At 44.4% G+C, this 16,158-nt stretch overlaps 1 protein-coding gene across 1 annotated transcript in view; it reads left to right on the top strand.

Annotated features, from left to right (window-relative positions):
- The first annotated feature begins 423 nt into the window (after positions 1-423).
- Positions 424-16,158, top strand: part of LOC309546508 (uncharacterized protein C11orf97 homolog) — a 129,248-nt gene continuing 113,513 nt past the window's right edge. Inside the window, exons 1-3 of the mRNA XM_082246248.1 lie at positions 424-479; positions 6,866-7,000; positions 10,153-10,248. Of these exons, the coding sequence (XP_082102374.1) occupies positions 6,871-7,000; positions 10,153-10,248 (226 nt within the window). The 5' untranslated portion in view covers positions 424-479; positions 6,866-6,870. The remainder of the gene's footprint in view (positions 480-6,865; positions 7,001-10,152; positions 10,249-16,158) is intronic.

Here is a 16,158-nt window from a genome sequence, read left to right as displayed (position 1 = left end):
CCTAACCTAAATTTGGTTAGAGTGGTGAAGAGTTTTCCCTTACTTAGTGTCCCTGAGTCACTGTACAAGTAGGGTTGCCACCTCATCCCTTTAAACCAGGACACATATTCATTACTCAGGTTCTGAGGCTGATATGATGCACATAAGGCACTAAGAGTCGGTTCACACCAGGTCTCCCCTACTCTCAGCTTTCATAGATTTATTTTTGGTGCTATGGTACAGGTATGCTTTAAAAGAAGGAGTGGTGGTGGTAGCAGACACATGGGACTGTTGTTACAGGATTAGTGAAGCGGCTTGGAAACAGAATTTAGAATAAAGGCTTCCCCTGCATAGGGGAATTGTACATGACACTGTGCCAAGGTGTCCGCTCCACCCAGCTTTGTTGCCAGTGTCTATAGAAACCACAGTGATCCGATCTTATGGCACAGCGGAAGCAGCAAAGCAAGCATAATTCACCACATCACATTGCTTCTTATCAGGTATGAGTTTAAGTATCTCTATCAGTCACTATCCCTTACCACTTCAGCCCCGGAAAGGTTTTACCCCCTCCCTGACCAGGCCCTTTATTGCAAAGCTGCACTGAATTGTTTTAACTGACAATTGCGCAGTCATGTGACATTGTACCCCCCCCCCCAAAAAAAAGTGATGTCCTTTTTCCCCCCCAGAAATAGAGCTTTGTTTTGATGGTATTTGATCACCTCTGCAATTTTTTTTATTTTTTGCGCTATAAACAAAAAAAAAAGGCCGACAATTTTGAAAAATGAAATAATACGTTTTTACTTTTTGCTCTAAAACATATCCAATAAAAAAATTAAAAAAATCGAATTTCTTCATCAATTTAGACCAATATGTATTCTGCTACACGTTTTTGGTAAAAAAAAAAAAAATCCCAGTATGCGTATATTGATTGGTTTGCGGAATAGTTATAGCATCTACAAACTATGGGATCGATTTATGGGATCGATTTATGGGCTTTTTCTTTTTTTTTTTAAATAGTTTTTACTAGTAATGGCGGCGATCAGTGGTTTTTGGCGGTACTGCAACATTGCGGCAAACAAATCTGACACTAAGTGACACTGTTTGGGGACCAGTGACACCAATACAGTGATCGGTGCTAAAAAAAAAAAATGCACTGTCACTGTATAAATGACACTGGTAGGGAAGCGGTTAACATCAGGGGCGACCAAAGGGTTAGGTGTGCTCCTAGGGAGTGCTTTCTAGCTGTGGGGGGAATGCTGTGACTGGAGAGAAACAGAGATCCGTGTTTCTGCTAAGAAGGGCGGTCTGCCTTGTTTACATAGGCTGACCGCCGTTCTGCCTCTCCAGAGAACGATCTGGGTGTCCGGCGGCCGTCGCAGCTGCCGGACCCGCTGATTGGCTCCCACTGTGACCAGTCACAGCAGCAGCGGGTCACCGGTGGCTCGCGCGTGCACCCCAGACCTCATGCACAAAATCAAGTACAGTTATGTGATTTTGCATAGCCGGGACGCCCTTCCGCAGTATATAGGCAGTCCAGAAGCGGTTAAAGAGGAACAGTTTCAGCTAGGCCTATTCAAAAGTCTGAATATTCCGTCATCTATTGGAACAGATTTTCAACCGTAGATTTTGACTCTTCAGCTTGAGAGTCTGGCAGGTGCTGCCTGGCCTTACAAACTGGGGATGATTAACTAAAGGCAAATGGGCTTTTTACTTTGTCAGGGAAGTTGCAGTTTGCAAAGAGAATTGTTTTCACAGCTTAGTAAATATGGCTCTGTGAACTTGCATCATCCAATCATGTGCAGGCATGTGTTTTTTTTTTTTTGTTAATATTTTCCTTGGATGTGATTGGGTATTCTTTGCAAAGTACATTTTAATACATCCACTAAGCAAAGGGGAAATTCTCTTGCAAAGTGCAACTTCCCTTGCAAAATGAAAAGCCTATTTGCCTTTAGTAAATCAACCCCAGAGTCTCCACTCCTGAGAGTATGCAGTCATATTAAATAAGAGTCCCACAATAAGGAGGAGGAGTTGAAGGAACTCCAGAGTTTTTTTTTTTTTTTTTATGTAGTTATGCCCAGAGCTGGCCTTACTATTGGTCCCACTAGGTCCATTGGACCCAAGCAAAACTTTGAAAGGGGCAGCAAATTGATGCCCAAGACTTTTTTTCCCAGCAGTTTTGTGTGTCATCAGTTTGCGGCACGTTACGGGGCGGCATTTCCCCATCTCATACTGCCGCCCGTAGTGCAAACTGATGAGTATGAGGAGGCAGAGGGTCCCCTACAAGGAACATTCCTTATGTGATTGTGGTGTGCGCAAAGACGTCAGACATTCAGACAAAAAAAATAATACTGGCGTTTGTGGTTTGGAATTGAACATAATGGTATGTCATATAATTGCGCATGTAGACGAGGTGCTGTTGCATATAAATCTGACTTCCTGATAAACTTATTTTAGTTTTAATTATCATGATATAAAATAAAATTGCATGGGCCTTTTGGTGGGCGTGATTTTTTTTTTGGGGAGGGGCAGCATTTAATTTTTGGACCCAGGCAGTACAATGTCTTGGGCCAGCCCTGGTTATGCCATTTGAGGAGCTGGAAGCCAGTATGTGGTCAGGCAGTTGACAGGGCAGCAACTGGTAATTTTAGGTGTTTCTTGGTCCACATTTGGGAATACATGGATTATTTAACAAAGAATTCCTAATAAATAGAAAAACACAAAGCGACCAATCAAAATTTACTCTGCTGAGTTCATGCCAGTACAAGCTGAGACTGATTGCTTGCTGTAGGATACTACACCAAGGAAATTGTATGTTAAAGAGGAAGTAAACCCTCCTCTGTAACTTGCACCTATAGGTAAGCCTATGATAAGGCTTACCTATAGTTACTGTAAATATCTCCTACACATGTACCGTTTAGGAGATATTTACCTTAAATGTAGCCAGTGACATCGCTGGCGCATGCGCTCTGAAGGAACGGCCGCTGGTGCCGTTCCTTCAGAGCCCCGTGCCGTGACCGTCGGCTCCCGCACGCATGCGCGGGAGTGACGTAATCGCGGCTCCGGCCAATCAGATGGCCGGATGCCGCAAACCCGGAAGAAGGGCAACAGAACATGTCGCCTATGAAAGAGGTGAGCGTTCGGCACTTCGGGGCTTCGTTTTAAGGTAAGTATTTCATAATGAGCTAGTATGTGATGCATACTAGCTCATTATGTGTTTGTCTTTCAGGTGTTTTTTTTTTCCAAAAAAATAAAAAAATCTGAGGTTTACAACCTCTTTAAAGCTGGAATCTTGACAATTTTTAAATATCTACATCCAGCTTGGACCAATGTAAGTATGTATATTCCATACCTGTGGGATCCCTGGTAAAGCTGGAAATCACTATCATAGGTACCAATACTACAGCAATCTCTACTAACTTTCGGGTCTCATCTTGAGCTGCTGTTTACTGAACACAGGAGATCTCTCACTTGGCATGGGCACCATTCAGGGAAAAGATTGCATTTTCTTAATGAATGGAAAGTGTTCTCTGACTGGACCGGGTGAAAATTTTGATGTGGCCACATGAACTGCTAAGAAAATATGAGCGCTGTAACACGACAGATTATAATAACATACATAAACCATTTATATTTGGGAATTTCGGGCGTATAGCTTACAATATTGTAAGTCCCGGTTCACACTGGAAACCCTGCCAATCAGTGCCCGTTCCCAGCACCAGAATCGCACAGTGGTTCACACCAAGATCTGCGAATCGCTGGGGGTGTCAATGTAAAGGTAATGACACCCCCAGATTGGTTCACAGATCGCAGTGCCAACTGTGAAATGGTGCAGCAATCGGATCGCTTAGGTGATCCGATTCCAGTGCAAACCAAAAAAAGGGTCCTATACCATTTTGGTGCAAATGCGATGAGATTTCAGTCCTACATTTTGTAAGGCTGAAATTGCATCGCACAGCAATGCGGTGCGAATCACATGCAATGGCACTAGTGTGAACCGGAACTTAGTGCTCTTAAATTTGATAATTTGCGGAATCTTCTAATTCTTTTGTTTTACGTGCCTATTTTTTTATTATTATTTTTTTTTAAGTTCTTCTGGCAGGTGTGAAATGATCTTCTCTTAAAACACTTTGAAACAATTAGGAAATTACCCTTTTCCTTTATGCTGCTCCTCTCATGTGCTAATATTCATAAAATGTGTGTGTGTATATATTTATATACACCCACCAGCCACTTATTTAGGTACACCTGTTCAATTACATAGTAACACAAATTGCTAATCAGCCAATCACATGGCAGCAACTCAATGCATTTAGGCATCTAGATGTGGTGAAGATGACTTGCTGAAGTTCAAACCGAGCATCAGAATGGAAAAGAAAGGGGATTTAAATGACTTTGAACTTGTCATGGTTGTTGGTGCCAGACAGGGTCGTCTGAGTATTTAAAAAACTGCTGATCTACTAAGATTTTGCACACACAACCATCTCAAGGGTTTACAGAAAATGGTCCGAAAAAGAGAAAATATCCAGTGAGTGGCAGTTGTTGATGTCAGAGGAGAACAAGCAGAATGGTTCGTGAAGATAAAAAGGCAAAAGTAACTCAAATAACCATTTGTTACAACCAAAGTATGCAGAATACCATCTCTGAACACACAACAAATCGAACCTTGAAAAAGATTGGCTACAACAGCAGAAGACTACACTGGGTACCATCCCTGTCAACTAAGAACAGGAAATTAAGGCTATAATTCGCACAGGTTCACCAAAATTGGGTAATAGAAGTGTAGCAAGGTTTTCAGGCCTGTGTCCTGATGTGGGCCTGCCATTAGTATCGGAATCCTCTCCAGCCCATGTGAGCTGAGTCCCCAGGTGTGACAATTGAAACAGTGACAACTCCGGCATCTTTGTTTGTGGTTTTTATTATAAGTTAAGGCGATGGGAGAAGGGAATGAGTGGGATACTCCTCTCAGCTTGAACTAATTACAATTGGGACTTTGATCCTGGAAAAATGCCCATTGCTGTTTCCTTGACGCTAGCCAGCGCCAACCAACGCTCACTGACTCTGAGAACACTCTGTAAATCAAAGGAAGTGTTAAATCTCCAACCTATAGTCCAGTAGATCCAAGACTGAGAACTGTAGAACTCCTGACACTGCTTCACTGTGTAAGTCTTTGAATACTTTCCCCCGCCTGGCACAGCTTGAGGTAGTATTTTGTAGAACTCCAAATAGCTAACACTGTAACTGGCACACGCAATACAATTCAGGGCCCAAACTGCAGGTGCCCCCTTTGCTCCTTGAACTCTTCAGGGTCCACTGACTATGTAGCCCCTTTACAACTTCAGGGTCCTCAACCTAGGTAACCCCTTTACAGCTAGCTGGCCTTGGATCCCCGAACCTCTCCCGGAGTGGTCCCCTGACTCTGGCAGACCCCCAGGGGCAATCCGCAGTATAGGCTTTCCTGGGATTGGACCCCTCTCTCTCTCCGTAGGCTCTCTGCACACCGGATCCCCTTAGCTCAGCTCAGCACTCTCTGGATTCTCAGGCGACACCCTGAGACATCCACCTTCCTCAGACAGTAGGAGAGACAGCCGCACTCTCCTTCCTGGGACTCTGCTCCCGCCAAAGACACCGTGCCACGCACTTCCCCCCAAACTTATATCCACTCCCAGAATCCTTTGCAGCATAATCTGCCTTCTGGGGTAGTTACAAGCTGGGATGTGTTCCCTGATTGGGCTTCCCACACTGCCCTATGAGACGCCTCTCACAGGAGCCAGTGGGGATACTTCTCCCCTCAGCAGGCACATCTGGAAGCCCTGACACCCTGACTAGATAAATCACAACCCTGCTGTTAAGCAGACAAGGCCCACTATGGTTTTACCTAGCACCTACCTGTAGGGTGCTACAGAAGATTGGAAAAATGTTGCCTGGTCTGATGAGTTTCGATTTAAGCTGCAACATTCAGATAGTAGGGTCAGAATTTGACTTCAACAACACGAAAGCATGGATCCATCCTGCCTTATATCAATTGTACAGACTGGTGGTGTAATGGTGTGGGGGATATTTTCTTGGCACACTTTGGACCCCTTAGTACCAACTGAGCATGGTTTAAACGATACAGCCTACCTAAGTATTGATGCTGACCATGTCCATCCCTTTATGACCACAGTGTACCCATCTTCTGATGGCTCCTTCCAGCAGGATAATGCACCATGTCACAAAGCTCAAATCACCCTAACCTGGTTTCTTTTTTTTGACATTTCTGTTTATTAAAGTTTTTCAATGAAATGCAACATACAACACATTGCCACACAAGACAAACATACAAAAGAAAACAAGTGACAACAGGTCACCCAACCCCCACCACCCCAGGCTCCACCCAGTGGTCTGATTATGCAAAAACAAAAGCCCCCTAAGAAGGCAGGACAACCCCTCAAGGTCAGCTCAACACAACACTAACCTGGTTTCTTGAACATGACAATGATTTCACTGTGCTCCAATGGCCTCCACAGTCACCACATCTCAATCGAATAGGGCACCTTTGGGATGTGGTGGAACAGGAGATTCGCATCATGGATGTGCAGCCGACAAATCTGCAGCAACTGTGTGATGCTATCATGTTAATATGGACCAAAATCTCTGGGGAATGTTTCCGACACCTTGGTGAATCTATGCCATGAAGAATGAAGGCAGCTCTGAAGGCAAAATGGGGTCTAACCCGGACTAGCAAGGTGTACCCAATAAAATGGCCAGTGAGTGTGTGTACGTATGTGTGTGTGTGTGTGTATGTGTATGTATATATATAAATATATATATATATATATATATTTATTTTTAACGTTATTCTAATTGGTGAACTGCTCTATACCAGTACTCTTTTTTTCCCCTTAAGAAGATATGAGGAGACAGCCAAGGAGCAGAATTCATGGCGGGGATATGACATTGTGGAATGCGACCTCGGATGGAGAGATCAGTAATGAACATGAAGAAGCAGAGCTGACTTCTACATTAGAAGGTGTACCATTCAGTGAGTGATCATTCCATAGATTCCTTTTAGTCCCGGTTCACATTTGTGTGATGCGGGAATGCTGCGAATATACAGCGTGTTCCCGCATCGCATCTGCACATCTGGCAGTTCACACTGCCATATGCGATACGCAGGGGGTGACAATTAAAAGTTAACGACACCCCCAGTTGAGATCGCATATCGCAGTGCGATCTGCAAGTTCACACAGAATCAGATCGCACTAGTGTGAACCACCATGCGATCCGATTCTGCTGCGGATTAAAAAAAGGGTCCTGTGCGTGTTTTAGTGCGGTTGCGGTGCGAATTCAGCCATACAAACTGTATGGCTGAAATTTGCAGGGCACAGAGATTGCATGTAATTTTAGGAGCAGTGCGCTCTGAATTACATGCGATCTCTGTGATCGCACAAACGTGAACCTGCACTTACAGTCAAAGATTTTTACCTAACGATTCTTCCAGTGAGACATTTTCCATCATAGGGTGGCTACGCTCACTACTCCACTGAATCCATGGAGGGAGCTATGATTGCCACCCAGCTTGGCAAACATGTCTCCATCTTTTAATCTCCATTACATTGGGGGGATGAGTAATATACAGACGCAAGATAACATTGTTTGGAATCCTTTCAGCAAGTCTGATGATCCAGGCATTCCTGTCAGACAGCAGAGCCTTGACCTCACTCTTTTGTGTGCGCAGTTAAGAACTACAATTTAGTCTGTGACCTGCCCCCTGCCTACTGATTGACCAGTGAAGGGGCATATCACACTTATGGTCCCATCATCGTGCTTTCTCTTTGTCAACAACCTTACTGAGTGCTCAACCTTATTGGCTTACAGTGCTGCCCTTACCTCCTCCATTATGAGTTCTGCTCTGCAGAAGATTGCAAAGACTGAATAAAAAAAACTGATTCAGAAACATAAAGCATTTTTAAAAACAACTAATACATTTTTAATGAAAACAGAACTGGATTCAACTTATTTATATTTTTCTACAACTTCACTGGTGGTCATAGATATAGGATAGCAATGAAGTTACCTGGTGAGTAAAGGTGATTATGCAATGTAAGGGTATGGTGCTCTGCTCCTCTGCACCAACCTTATCTCCAGGGTATGGTGCTGACCTCCTTTGCACCACCCTTATCTCCATGGAACAATAATGATTTTAATTCAAGTCCTTCCCAGCCAAAAAATTCTGCTAGTAAGATCCATAGGCCCTCTTGTTGCCCATAGTCATATGATGCCTATCTTGAGAACTTCACTATAAAGCCAGCCTTAGACTTATCGAATCTCGACTGGTTCAGCAGGGACCGGCCAAGATTCAAAACATACAGTGCCTTGCGAAAGTATTCAGCCCCATTGAACTTTGCGACCTTTTGCCACATTTGAGGCTTCAAACATAAAGATATAAAACTGTAATTTTTTGTGAAGAATCAACAACAAGTGGGACACAATCATGAAGTGGCCCAATATTATTTGAATATTTCAAACTTTGTTAACAAATAAAAAAAATGAAAAATTGGGTGTGCAAAATTATTCAGCCCCTTTACTTTTAGTGCAGCAAACTCTCTCCAGAAGTTCAGTGAGGATCTCTGAATAATCCAATGTTGACCTAAATGACTAATGATGATAAATAGAATCCACCTGTGTGTAATCGAGTCTCCGTATAAATGCACCTGCACTGTGATAGTCTCAGAGGTCCGTTTAAAGTGCAGAGAGCATCATGAAGAACAAGGAACACACCAGGCAGGTCCGAGATACTGTTGTGGAGAAGTTTAAAGCCGGATTTGGACACAAAAAGATTTCCCAAGCTTTAAACATCCCAAGGAGCACTGTGCAAGCGATAATATTGAAATGGAAGGAGTATCAGACCACTGCAAATCTACAAAGACCTGGCCGTCCCTCTAAACTTTCAGCTCATACAAGGAGAAGACTGATCAGAGATGCAGCCAAGAGGCCCATGATCACTCTGGATGAACTGCAGAGATCTACAGCTGAGGTGGGAGACTCTGTCCATAGGACAACAATCAGTCGTATTCTGCACAAATCTGGCCTTTATGGAAGAGTGGCAAGAAGAAAGCCATTTCTTAAAGATATCCATAAAAAGGGTAGTATAAAGTTTGCCACAAGCCACCTGGGAGACACACCAAACATGTGGAAGAAGGTGCTCTGGTCAGATGAAACCAAAATCAAACTTTTTGGCAACATTGCAAAACGTTATGTTTGGCGTAAAAGCAACACAGCTCATCACCCTGAACACACCACCCCCACTGTCAAACATGGTGGTGGCAGCATCATGGTTTGGGCCTGCTTTTCTTCAGCAGGGACAGGGAAGATGGTTAAAATTGATGGGAAGGTGGATGGAGCCAAATACAGGACCATTCTAGAAGAAAACCTGATGGAGTCTGCTAAAGACCTGAGACTGGGACGGAGATTTGTCTTCCAACAAGACAATGATCCAAAACATAAAGCAAAATCTACAATTTAATAGTTCACTAAAAAACATATCCAGGGGTTAGAATGGCCAAGTCAAAGTCCAGACCTGAATCCAATCGAGAATCTGTGGTAAGAACTGAAAACTGCTGTTCACAATTGCTCTCCATCCAACCTCACTGAGCTCGAGCTGTTTTGCAAGGAGGAATGGGCAAAAATTTCAGTCTCTCGATGTGCAAAACTGATAGAGACTTGTTGTTGATTCTTCACAAAAAATTACAGTTTTATATCTTTAAGTTTTTTAGCCTGAAATGTGGCAAAAGGTCGCAAAGTTCAAGGGGGCCGAATACTTTCGCAAGGCACTGTATACAGCAAGAGACAGTCAGGGCAGGCTGATTGTACACCCAAGTTGATCGCTCGATTGGCCACTAGCAACAACAAATGTGTGTTCCCCTGGTCCAGACAGCTACCTGAACAGACGAATTTCTAATAGATAATGTGTTTTTTGTTTGGGAAACTCCATTCATTGTAAAATTGAATGTTAAAAGCAAACATTTTTTGAACTACTTTTGAACAATATTTATCATGTCATCGGAGGTACCGATGAAAAGCCTTGTACTTATTGTAATGATAGTGAACTAAGACACTAAGATTGTCTAACATGATTAATGTTTTTTTTTTCATGTGCACTACATTCAGATGAAACTACACTCTTGTCTACAGGGAAGCATTTCTTTTATGTTGGCACCCCAAAAAGGATCCATGAGATAACTGAGGAAGAGAGGTTCCTACAAAAAGATGAAGTCCAGGCTCCAGTTGGTAAGAACAGTAAATGCCAAAATATTTAGTTATGTATTTTAGATATATAAGCAGGGCTTTTTTTCTGTTGGAACTTTCCGGAACTGCGTTTCGGCACCTCTGCCACAGGGCAGAACTTTTTTTTTTTTTTTTTACAGTTGGTTTATGCTGCTGCTGGCCCACAGAGTGAGCTGGCAGCCACATAAGCTGACACAGCTCCTATAGTGCCGGCTGCAGCCTTAGGAGTGCGGAAGGCAGAGTGATATCAGCTGCACTCAGTCTCTCCCTGTAGCAGATGGGATGTTCCTTTTGTGAGCAAGAGTTGCCATGTGGTGTGGTGTCCTATCCTGTCCTGAGACTTTGACTGCTCACTGGCTGTCTCTTGCTGGTTATTTGACTGTCTCTTGCTGTATACAGTATATGTGGACCGTCTCTTGCTAGATATATGGTACTGTCTCTTGCTGTATATATGAGACCGTCTGCTCTGTTGCTGGATATATGGGGTTGTCGCTTGCTGGATAAATGGGACTGTCTCTTGCTGGTTATATGGGACTGTCTCTTGCTGGTTATATGGGACTGTCTCTTGCTGGTTATACGGGACTGTCTCTTGCTGGTTTTATGGGACTGTCTCTTGCTGGATATATGGGACTGTCTCTTGCTGGATATATGGGACTATCTCTTGTTGGATATATGGGACTGTCTCTTGCTGAATATATGGGACTGTCTCTTGCTGGATATATATGACTGTCTCTTGCTGGATATATGGGACTGTCTCTTGCTGGATATATGGGACTGTCTCTTGCTGGATATATGGGACTGTCTCTTGCCGAATATATGGAGTTGTCTCTTGCTGGATATATGGGGTTGTTTCTTGCTGGATATGTGTGGAATGTCTCTTGCTGGATATATGGTACTGTCTGCTCTGTTGCTGGATATATGGGGTTAAATATTGCTGGATATATGGGAAATGTCTCTTGCTGCATATATGGGAAATGTCTCTTGCTGGATATATGGGGAATGTCTCTTGCTGGATATATGGGACTGCCTGTTCTGTTGCTGGATATATGGTGACTGTCTCTTGCTGGATATATGGGAACTTTCTCTTGCTGCATATATGGGGACTGTCTCTTGCTGCATAATTGGGGAATGTCTCTTGTTAGATATATGGGGAATGTCTCTTGTTAGATATATGGGGAATGTCTCTTGTTAGATATATGGGCGGCCGGTCTATTGAGGACGCAGGGGCACCGCCCCCCCATCCAAGCGTCCGGCCCCCTAATCTGCATGCAGGGCACCGGACGCATGGAGCTTAATGAGTTTTTTTTTTTTTACATCACCTGATTAGAGCCAGAGGCTCTAATAGGGCGGTGCAAAGGGTGGGCTCGGGCGCAGAGCAGTGCGTCCCGAGCCCACCCATTGTGTGACAATAGCGAATGAAAATTCGCTATTGCCACACTGATCCTTCTCCTGGCCAATCAGGAAGCGCGTCCGATACTCCGCTTGGAGTGAGAATAGGCTATGCAAAATGGGAGACTAATATCGCTAATATTGCGCTAAATCTGATATTAATAAAAATGTATAAAAACAAAAATCAGCTTTTAGAGAAAAATCTAATATGGTTCATACGGCTGGGACTGTAATCTCGTTACCCTTAAACATGAAATATAAAACATATAAGGAAGGAAATAAACAACAGTAAATAATAATCAAATAAACAGCAAGGTATATTTACCACATTTAAAATGGCTGCTAGCTTAAAATTATCGTTACCAGAGTCCTTAAGATGGCTGCCTTCCCAAAATGGAGGCCGGTTAGGGAGGAGTTTCGTCTGGCGTCCTTCAAAGTTCCAGATAAATGATGGAGCAAAATGGAGTATGTATAAATGAGTATATGTATGGATGTGAGTAGCGTGTGTGTTGTAAGTGTAATGAGTGTTGTCGTAATGTATATGTGTCCAATTTCATCTGGGGTTCCCTTTTTATATTGTATTGAACAAAAAGACAGTAAAATTACTATAAGACGAACCCAGAAGGAGGAACTTTATCCCCATTGGTTGGGATATTTTATCCATTAACTGGTGAGTAGAGATGGCCTTGCGGTTCGCCCAGCGGTCGGTTTGCGGCGAATTTGGTTTGTTTCCTACCCGCCAAATTTGCTAACACATGTCGTCGTTCGCGGCGGCCATATTAGTTTACATTGGGGAGAACTTTGACCCATGACACAGCCGTCAGGTGGAACGGGACAGCCAATTGAAACATTCCAGCACATGGACAGTCCCCCTGCCCTATAAATAGACCTGACCTGGCGGCCATTTCACATTCCGCTTTTTGCCAGTGTAGGAAGAGGTCTGCTGTGCTCATCAGGGAGAGTTTGCTAGACACATATAGCGCTGTGAAGATCCACAAAAGTCCTTTTCAGGGCTGGTATTTTGGTATAGGCCTTCTACAGTCTCTTTTCAGGTAAGGAACAGGTATTCAGTCGGTGCTTTAGGGGCAGTTAGAAATCGGCTGCAGTCACACAAATCGTTATGTTAATGTCCACAAAAGTCCTTTTCAGGGCTGGTATATTGGTATAGTTCCAGTCTCTCTTTAGTATAGGGACAGGTTATTCAGTCTGTGCTGTAGGGGCAGTTAGAGATCGTCATCTGCAGTGACACAAATCGCTCTGTTAATGTCCACAAAAGTCATTTAAAGTGCTCCGATGTCGTTATAGGGTCTATTACAGTCTCTTTAGTATAGGGAGAGGTATCCAGTGGTTGCTGTAGGGGCAGTTAGAGATCGTCAGCAGTGACACAAATCGCTCTGTTAATGTCCACAAAAGTCATTTAAAGGGCTGCAAATTTTTTGGTATTGCTGTGCAGTGCACAAAAAAGGGGGGTGGGAGAGGGTGTTAATCCACAGTATAATATACTTTGTAGAAAGCATAATATAGAGGATTAGTAGTATTATTGTGCACTGTGCAGCATTGTGACAGGTGTGGCGAATGAGCATTGCTGCAGCAATACTACACACAGTGACAACAGTTACTGGCCAATTATTTGTAGAACTGGTGTGATAGACCAGTGGCCCCCCAAAACCACATATTGAAGTGGGGTGTTATCTGAGTATACTTTTACAAGTGTATTTGTGTCCTGCAGCAATATTGCCTCTTTTGCTGAATGAAGTCTGATACACACAGTGCCAAACTCCCTGGCAAATTTTTTCAACAACTGGTGTGATAGACCAGTAGCCCCCCAATACCACATATTGAAGTGGGGTGTTATTTAACAGTATACTTTTCTAAGAGTGTATTTTAGTCCTGCAAAAATTTGGCCTCTCTTGCTGTGTTGACTGTGCTACACACAGTGACAACAGTTACTGGCCAATTATTTGTAGAACTGGTGTGATAGACCGGTGACCCCCCAATACCACATATTGAAGTGGGGTGTTATCGGAGTATACTTTTACAAGTGTATTTGTGTCCTGCAGCAATATTGCCTCTTTTTCTGAGTGAAGTCTGATACACACAGTGCCAAACTCACTGGCCAATTCTTTCAACAACTGGTGTGATAAACCAGTGGCCCCCCAATACCACATATTGAAGTGGGGTGTTATCTGAGTATACTTTTACAAGAGTATTTGTGTCCTGCAACAATATTGCCTCTTTGCTGAGTGAAGTCTGATACACACAGTGCCAAACTCACTGGCCAATTTTTTCAACAACTGGTGTGATAGACCAGTGGCCCCCCAATACCACATATTGAAGTGGTGTTATTTAACAGTATACTTTTCTAAGAGTGTATTTTGGTCCTGCAAAAATTTGGCCTCTCTTGCTGTGTTGACTGTGCTACACACAGTGACAACAGTTACTGCCCAATTATTTGTAGAACTGGTGTGATAGACCAGTGGCCCACCACATATTGAAGTGGGGTGTTATCTACCTTTTTCTAGATATACTGCGATTCTCTAGAGACTTTTGTCACAGGGTAATTAAAAACATGACAGGCAGAGGAAGAGGCAGAGACGTACACAGGGGTGGTAGGGGTAGAGCAGGAGCAGTAGGCTGGAGCCTAACTGTGAAGTTTCAAAAGGCGCGTGCAATTACGGCAAAGGACGCACCAGACTTGGTTGAGTGGGTCACTCAGCCTTCCTCTTCTGCACCCTCCTCATCCTCTCTATCTGCACCCTTTTCACGTTCTGCTGTGTGCACCCTCAAAGACACCACCACCATCACATACCCTCCGCTTTAGTCACTGGAATTATTTTCCGATCCATCACAAGACGTTTGTTATGCGCAGCCATTGTTGGCATCAGATCAGGAAGAGGAGGTAGCAACAGCCGCCACTCAGCAGTCTGACGACAGTACCCAGATCAGCCCAAGGAGGTTGGTCCCTGCTGTTGCTGCCTACGCCGAGATCTCAAATGTTAGTGGTGGGGAAGGTGACGTGGATGATGATGAGTCTATGGACGTCACGGGTGGCCACAAGAGAGGAAGAGGAAGAAAGTTCAGAGGGAGAGACGGACTGGCAGACAGGGAGGAGAGGCAGTCAGAACTTGCATTGCACAAGAGGTACAAAGCAGACTGCAAATGTATCAGGAGCGATCCATCAACCATGTACAGTCACATCTGGAGCTCTCCCAGGACGCCGGCTTATGGCTCCGCAGTGTGGGCTTTTTTTAATGTGTCCGTTGCTGACAACAGTGTTGCCATCTGCAGCCTTTGCAGTCAACGCATAAGTTGCGGTAAGCCCAACACTCACCTAGGGACAACCGCCTTAAGAAGGCACCTGAACTCCCATCACCGAGCCCAGTGGGAGCAACACCGTCAGAACCCACAAAGCCACACTCCAGGCTCTCACCGTCCAGCTCCTTCTCCTTCTCCTCTCTCCTCACATTTGATCTCCACTCAACCTTCCATGATGCCGTCATCACGTTGTTCTGGAAAAAGGCAGGCTTCTGTAGTCCAAATGTTGGAGCGGAAAAAAATGATGACGCCGGATAACCCTCTTGCCCAACGTTTGACTGCTGGCTTGTCGGAATTGATAGCCCACCAACTACTGCCATATCAACTGGTGGACTCTGAGGCCTTTCGGAAATTTGTGGCCATTGGAACACCACAATGGAAGGTCCCAGGCAGGAAATACTTCTCGCAGAAGGGCATTCCAGAGCTGTATGGCCATGTTCAGCGGCAAGTGAATATATCTCTGGCACACAGTGTTGGTGCCAAGATACATCTGACCACAGACACATGGTCTAGCAAACACGGGCAGGGAAGGTATATCACTTTTACTGCCCACTGGGTGAACCTTCTGACGGCCGTGGCACCTGTGTAGATTTAGTTGTACCGCCAAGGATTGCAAGCAGGCCTACCTCTTCTCCTCCTCCTTCATCCTCCCTCTCCTCCTCGGCTGACTCCTCCTCTTCCGCTGCTACCGTCTCTTCACCTGCGCCGCCCAAGATCCCCAGAACCTCTTCCACATGCCAGGTGAGACGTTGCCATGCTGTGCTGCGTCTGTTGTGCCTGGAAGCCAAGAGCCACACTGGTCCTGCACTCCTTTCAGCTTTGCCTTTACAGCCAGATCAGTGGCTGACACCGCTGAATTCGACAGTTTGTAACGTGGTGTGCGACAACAGTGCCAATCTGCTGAGTGCGCTGAAACAGGGCAAAATAACACACATGCCATGCATGGCACACGTCCTGAACTTGGTGGTGCAATGATTCATTGCCAAATACCCAGGGGTCCAGGATGTCTTGCGGCAGGCCAGGAAAATTTCTGCCCATTTCCGAAGATCTTACACAGCCATGGCTCGCCTTGCTGACATTCAGCGGCGACACAACCTGCCCCTCAGGCGTCTTATTTGTGACTGCCCGATGCGATGGAACTCAACGTTGCATATGCTCAATAGGCTGCTCCAGCAGAAATGTGCAGTTAACGACTACCTGTTCGAACTC

The sequence above is a fragment of the Pelophylax lessonae genome (assembly GCF_965119305.1).
Source record: "Pelophylax lessonae genome assembly, chromosome: 2".
Lineage (NCBI taxonomy): Eukaryota > Metazoa > Chordata > Amphibia > Anura > Ranidae > Pelophylax > Pelophylax lessonae.
This window is presented reverse-complemented; position numbering and strand designations above follow the sequence as displayed.